Raw genomic sequence first — 7,450 nt, forward strand, 5'->3', positions numbered from 1 at the left:
CTGGGCCCCGCTTCCCACGCTGCTGCCCGCCTTGCGCTAAGAGACATTGCAGCCTCGAGACTCGACACAAAAGCCGCTTTCTCCGAGCTGCCCGCCCAGCGAGGCAGCGGCCAGCGAGGCACCCCACCTGAAGGCGGCTCAGACAGCTGAGTTGGTTTTGTGTCTGAGCTCCGCACCCCACGCGGAACCGACCCCGTGCTCATGGCTCTGATCATGGAGCCGGTGAGCAAATGGTCTCCGAGTCAAGTAGTGGACTGGATGAAAGGTAATGACCGCTGTGCGGAGGGCGAGGCAGCCCGAGGGTGCGGGGTCGAGGCGCGCGGGAGGGAAGGGACGGCCGAGCCCGCCATCGGGGCTTCCGCAGACTGATCATGGTGTGCAGAGGGGCGGCGGGGGTCCTCCGGAGCTGGTAGGGGCTCGGGATCCCGCTCTCCTATTGTCTCCAGCCGGTTGCTCCCCAGCTGGAGAGGGACGCGGAGAGCGCGGGAGGATAGGAGGTTGGAAGCCCTGCTGCGGAATCCCGGCGCAATATCGGGCGCATCTTGCCCGCTTTCCGACCCCCCTGGACGTCCCCAAACCGGGAGGACGTGGCGACCCCGGTCTTCCCCCCCAGGGAGGAGCCCCCAAGGGACCTGCTTGGCTGGTCGCCCCTGCAAGAGCCCCTTTGTTCCCGGGAAACCTGATGCCCTCTCAGTAGCCGCCCCTGCCAGGTGCCTTTTCCAGCGCCAACTCTCCGGGCAACTTTTAAGCCCACATAATAGGGTCAGGACGCAGCCGCCCCAGTTGGGATCAGGAAGCAAACCCTATCCCCCAGGTTGGGCTGAGGATGCTCCTGGGATGCTCTACTTTTGGGGAGGAAAACGGGCTTCCCCTGGGACAGCAGCCGTGCTCGTGTCTGTGGGCTCCCTCCAGCGCATCACCCCGCATCCTTTGCCTCCTCCTCTTCTGGCCCGTTGAGGCTTTGGACCTCAGGGCTTTTTCTCGGGGGGCTGGACGCCAGGTGAGAGGTGATGCGCATTCAAATTCCTCCTCATTTCTTCCATCTTGAAGGCTCTCTCCCCCTCTTTTCCCTGGCAATTTCTAAGTGCCATACTTATACATACTCGCCCTCCTAGTCGCAATCGCAATTGTGGGCTTTTCTCTAGTCCCTGGGCTTTCCTGCCTCACGATCTCCCTCTGTTGTCTGAGTTAAGGGGCCTGTAGAGGACCCCCCCCCCCTCACGAATATTGCTCTCTCATCTCCCATCCCTTAAGATTCCTAAGGTTTTGGGAATGCTGTCAGGGAATGAATGGAACTGAATAAATGATTACTGGCCACACTTGGGAGATGTTACAGCTTTGCTCATGGTTATTCCCAGGCACAGACTCAAGGTAGATTAGTCAGGGACCAAAGGCTTATTTGTGAAAAATGTGCGTTCCGTAATGAGAGAGCCCTTCTTAGGGCTTGCTTAACAGGCAGACTTTCCAAGATCCAGGTACTTTAGAATGAAAGGTGGGGTGATTGGAAGTAATTGAGAATGATAGGGAGAAACATATTTTTTTCCTCTCTTTTCCCGAACCTTTTCAGCTTCTTGCTTATTTTTGTGGATTTTCCTTTATCCATTTGTGTTCCTTCTATTCCCTTATATGTCCATGTATTCCTTGTTTACTTCATTTTTCTTTTCTGATATATAGAAAGTGCTTTGTAACTGCAAAGCACAGTGCAATGGGAGTGTATTTAATTAAATTGAATTCGTGATTTATCGACTGCCCCCCTGTATGCGGTGCATTGTGCTAAGGTGTCGTGCCATGGGTGCCATGACTAAGACAAAGTCCTGCAGTGGCTCATCTTTTCTGTTTCTTCTTCTCTTTTCATATCTGCTATTTAAATTCTGCTTTCCGAGATTCCCACCAGCCCCCCCAACCCCATTGTCACATTGTCAGATACCGACAAACATCTGTCTTCTCTGTATCTCAGTCATGGAAGAAAGAGCAGGGTATATTCAAGAAGCAGGCATGCTTAATTAAAACCCTATCTTTGAATTTGCCTAAAAGGTTGCTTTAGTTTGAGTCTGTTCCTAAAATTCTCAAAGCAAAGCTGTCTTGGCTCCATGGGAGTCAGATTTCCTTCCAGACTACCTCTCACAAATTCCCATGATGCTTGAAGTGAGTGCTGCATACTCCATCTTCTTCACCTCCCACCCTCCCAGTACAGTCTTGCAGCTTCCCCTGTCTCTACAGTTCAGGTCCACTGAAACAAGTAGAACATATGCTGAACATATTCTGACACACATTAGTATCCATCCCAGTACACTAGTCCTTTCAAAATCTCTCCAGCCTAAACTGCAGCTTCTTTGAAGTTGACCTAACATTGTTAGCTGCCCTTTAAATGACTGTTATATTCAAGTTGAATTGATTTCCATACCTGTTGGTGACGTATTTTTGAGCTATTTGAAAAGATTAGTGAGGTTGCCAAGATGGAATTTGTGTATCCTTGTACACATTAGACCAGAAGAGACTAACTGATGTCATCTGTATTTTTTAAGTCCAAACTGCTTACTGATGAGATTTCTATGAATTTTATAGAAATGTGATTTGAGATATTATCAGAAAATGAGATTTATAAGTAGTTGGATGAAATGAATATTTCCTCAACTTATAACTTATACTGTTATCTAATAAATTTTCCCCTTTTTACAGTTTTCCCAAAATAGTTTACAAAACACATTTAGAACTACTTTTCACCCTTTCCTCAGATGAAATAATGTTTAAAAGTCAACTAATTTAGGCTGTAGCTTTGGAATGGCTAAACTTCATTTCATGTTGTATAACAAATAGTGTTATTAAGGCAGTACCAAAGAATGAACAGGACTTTAGAACAACTGAAACATTGTGGAAGTTAAGCATGCTCCTAATGTGACGGTTTCGTCATCCTTAATATTTAAAGCACATAGCATATGCGTTCAACCAGTTCCAATCCTAAATAGTTACAACTCGATATAGTAAGGTACATGATTTATGCTCTTTCTAGGGTAGTTTTCTCTTTAGTAAATAGAAAAGGAACCATTAAGCACATAAGAATAGGAGGGCCATATATTTATACTTCCAGACAATTTATATAAGTGGTGTAGAAACTCAGTAAGCAGAGAGGGAAAATGAAGGGGTGAAAAACAGGCTGACAAGATTATTAAGCTGTGGTAGCATATATTCAAGATTATTTACAAAGGGCCAGTTATACATTGCAATTCATTTTGATCTGTTACTTTTTATTAAAATATATTTAAGGGAGACATAAATATTAAATTTACATATTAATTATTGGTAAAGATATAAGAAAACACTTGCATTTTTGCTCACCCTGAATTCCATTATTTGTAAAATATAATACAGAATTTTATGTTCACAATGAAAATTTGATGTGACACAGTGTCAGTGTTAGTTCCAGTAAATATATGAACTCTTCATGCATCAGTAAAATAAGCAGTTATATTCCAGATTATCTTGATGGTACTTCAGGCTATTTGGAAATATGGTATAGACCTTAAAAATGAATTTTACAAAATATTTTTGAGAAAATCAAAATCACTTAGCATTTGAAAGTAACTTTTTTTTCAATTAGAAATTGCATTCAGTCCTCCTGTGGGTTTGACAAAAATTTAAAATGTAAACTTTTTTACAGTAAATAAAAGCAAAGCAGTTATTGGAAAAAGCTATAGGTAGAAAAGTAGGCCAATAACTTTCTAATTTTTGCTCAGTCTGTTACTCTAAAATCATTTCTGTTCACTTGTAGGGCCTGGAAATACCTCATAATCTGCAGTTATTTGAGTCTCCATTTTTGCCCTCTGAATGATAGTAAAAACCTCTGAACACTTTAGTGTTCCTATTATTAATGTTACGATTAATTTTCCTTGTCCGGGTCACACCCAGTAATTCCAGTTTTTTTCTCACACCTTTTCTAACATTGAAACTCTTTCAAAATATCCACTTGACTAAGATAAAGTTATTTTCTGGAACCAGCTCCTTTCATGAAATTTTCCCAATGATCTTAATCCTTTTCTGGATCTAATAAAATGAGACTTTTTTTTTCAGAGTCAACCAACAGACTCTGCTTTACTACTCTTTTCTTATGGTCTCTGTGACTTAGCTCCATCCATTCTTGTATTATTGTGATTCCTAAAATAATCTGAATTTTAAAGATAGCCTCTTCTCAAAGCATCCCACAATTAACTGCTCTACTTTTTCCTGTTTACTATAAACCATTTTCTGTAAGAAGCGTTCACTGACTTCCAATTTCTGTCCCGATGACTCAGCCATCTTGAGGATAGAAAATGAAATACAAAAAAAAGAAGAAGAAATAAAATGAAATACATTATTTTAGGTATAAAAAGCAAAGATAAAACCAACGTTTGCATACAACCCTACAAAAGAGGAAAATGCAGTTAAGAAATAAGGTCAATTTAGTATAAATCTTAAATTCTATAAAGGAGAATGTATCTGATAAGATAAAGAAGTTTTGACAGATACAATGCTTTTCAGTATTTTTCCCCCTCATAGGATCCAGAGATGAGTTTGACATATTTATTAGATGAATGAAAATGTCAAAATTTTGAATTATACATTCTTGAGAGAGAGATCAGAAATAATTCTGACAGAAACTTGAGGAAAAATATGATCAAATTGGTCATATACTTCCTTTTTAAAAATTAGTTTATTCTGATTTGCAATGTGACTGGACAGTGACCAACAATCACCTACTTTGGATTTGACGTTTCTGGAATGGGAATTCTTGTCATGTTACAAAAAACGAAATTTACTTTTTCACTATGTAAAGTTTAGTTCACAAGAAACATAATTTTATTTATAGTGTCATTAATGTCTGCTCTTTAAGTTAACACTCATGATTAATGCAGATTAGGAGAAAAGAGTATATTTATGTATATGTATCCTGGTCCTTATATATAATGAACTCAGTAGTTCTTTATGGAAGTACTTCAATGGATTGTTTTAAATAAATTATTCCCTGCTTTGGGGAAATTAGTCTCTGTAAGGGATGGCAGTGACTTTGACAAACTTACGCCAAGACAGAGACAGGTACCAAATATAATCAAATTTTTGGTAAATTTTAAGGTTTCATATCCATACAATCGCCAGTGAAAAGTGAAGATGATGATTTTAGTAAATAAGGAAGGATCCGTAGGGAAGGTGGTATTTTAACAACTGCTTAAGTAATTTAATTAAGGCATATTCTAAGAAGGGTATATTCTAAATGTTGAGGCACAGCAAGAGACTCTAGAATTGTGATGGGGTGATTAACCACAGGGGTTGTGTCTAGATTTGTTGGATGGAAGGAGAAAGGTGGGCAGTAGAAGGAAAGTGAGGGAGGAGCAATGAGTAGGTGGCACAAAAGTACGAGAACAAATCTGCATTTTACAAAAACAATAAAAATCTCATCATGTCCTGACTTTAAATAAATACCACATTATAAAACTTTGCCTGCCAAAAATAAGCCCACAAAGAATGTGTATTGAATTGGTACAGCTGTTTCAAATCTGTTTCTCAGGGATAATTTGGAAATAATGTTAAAATGAGTTTTTTGAAGATTAATTACATCATTAACATTATGTTGTTGGATATTTAGAATTTTACTGACCCAAATTCTTACATGAAGAATGAATATAGGCTTTTAAATATTAATGCTGTTCTTAAACCAATGATAAATTATAATTTTCATTTACAGCATAGTGACCTCAGATTAGGACTTAATTTGTTCTTAATGACACTTTTAGCTTTCTACGTGACTTTCCTATAGCACCTCACACACAGGGCTTATTCTGAAAGGTGAAGGATTAGCTTCTGTAAAGAGTACTGGAAGGATGGATCATCTGGACTAATTTATAAGGGGAAGGAGGAAGGGAGGGTAAGTAATTTGAAAAAATAAAGTCTAAAGCTTTTTATTTTCTATGATTTCTGTCATGGTTTAGTGTCTGGCTAAAGAACAGCAAATGTAGTGTTCAATTATGGGATCCTGGTATTGAATAACATTCAGTGAGTGAATCCACATTATTCATATATACAGTAGGCCTGTGCTCTTAAAATGGTACATTTCTATGATTGCAGAAGCCAAAACATCGAAAGAAGCCAGAGTTGATTTTTGCTAAGTATTCTAAAACAACATTTTTATATTAAATCTAACAACGGTATTATATTTATGTTGTAGAAAGTAAAACTGGCATGATTTAAAAGATGAGACTAGAGGCTTAACAGGAATTTTAGGCTTGCAGCAGGCTGCTTAAAGCTGCACTTCCCAGACCTCCCAAGGTTATGAGTCCCTTCAGGATTATGGATATATTAGTGGAAAAGTTTGAGAAGTGGTGGTTGGGTTTAGAAAAGATAAAATTAATGTACTTTGCTTCCTCTGTTTCTCCTATTGCACGTGACAAAATATATTTTCAGCCAAGGTCATGATAAACATAGCATTTATGTTTGTTTGTTTGTTCAACCTGTAGTCCAGATGAACTTCTTGGGAATGATTCTCATCTGATCCTGTTCTTTCATTTCTCACCCTCATTAGCTTAAAAAATGGAATGGCTTCTCGCTGTTTTTAGGATAAAGATCAAAGTCCTTAAAATGGCTGATAAGACCCTTGCAGGTTTGGCTATTGCCTGTAAAGTAGGCTACACCAGCCTTCTTTCTGTTTGCCCAGCACTAGGCCTTTGCACTTAATGTGTTTTCTCTTACCTTTGTTCTTTACCCAGTTAAATCTGACTCATCCTTCAGATCTCAATCCTCCCCCCGCCTCAGAAAAGCCTTCCCACTTCTCTAAGTCACATCAAATCCTCCGTTATATGCTCTCCTGGTGCCATGTATATCTTTATCCTGTTTGCCAGTTTTATTTTTACATTAGTTTGTGTTGTCATTTGATGAAGGCAGGGACCACATGTTTTTTGCATAACAAGGCAAAAGAAAGTATATGATGAAAAGTAGGCACTCAGGAAATATTTTTTGAGTGAAGGAATAAATAAATTTATCCACAGATTTCTTGTCTGTCAGCAAATCTGCTTTCCTAAATGACAATGCATGTAAAGTCCCTTATAATTCTCTAATGGATACTTCAGTGCCAAGTCATATATTGTGTGCCAGGATACAGTGAAAGTAGGGTTGTTTTATCCATATTTCATAGTTGTGTAACACTAGCCAACTCAGTCATCTAAATCGTGGTTTAGATTAATTTTGTTAAGAAATATTAATAATTTCAGTGAATTCATAACACTTCTATGTTTATGCTATAAATATTATTTGCTGCTATCATTTAATAGTCCAACACAATAGCAAACATTATTTTTAAAATTAAAACATATCCCTTTTCTTAAGGATTTATTTTCTTTCAGACAAATTTTCTAATTGTTTCTTCATTTTGATGTTTTTTAAAGAACTCTAAGAACATCTATGCATAACCCATAGACACATACAA

At 38.9% G+C, this 7,450-nt stretch overlaps 1 protein-coding gene across 6 annotated transcripts in view; it reads left to right on the top strand.

Moving 5' to 3' along the window:
* Positions 1-6: 6 nt before the first annotated feature.
* The window catches only part of CNKSR2 (connector enhancer of kinase suppressor of Ras 2), a 243,332-nt gene continuing 235,888 nt past the window's right edge, over positions 7-7,450 (top strand). For all 6 annotated transcript variants that reach the window (XM_005870966.2, XM_005870967.2, XM_005870968.2 and 3 more), the window contains exon 1: positions 7-265. In XM_005870966.2, coding sequence (XP_005871028.1) covers positions 202-265 — 64 coding nt within the window. In that variant the 5' untranslated portion in view covers positions 7-201. The remainder of the gene's footprint in view (positions 266-7,450) is intronic.

This window comes from Myotis brandtii, unplaced genomic scaffold, assembly GCF_000412655.1.
Source record: "Myotis brandtii unplaced genomic scaffold, ASM41265v1 scaffold326, whole genome shotgun sequence".
Taxonomy (NCBI): domain Eukaryota; kingdom Metazoa; phylum Chordata; class Mammalia; order Chiroptera; family Vespertilionidae; genus Myotis; species Myotis brandtii.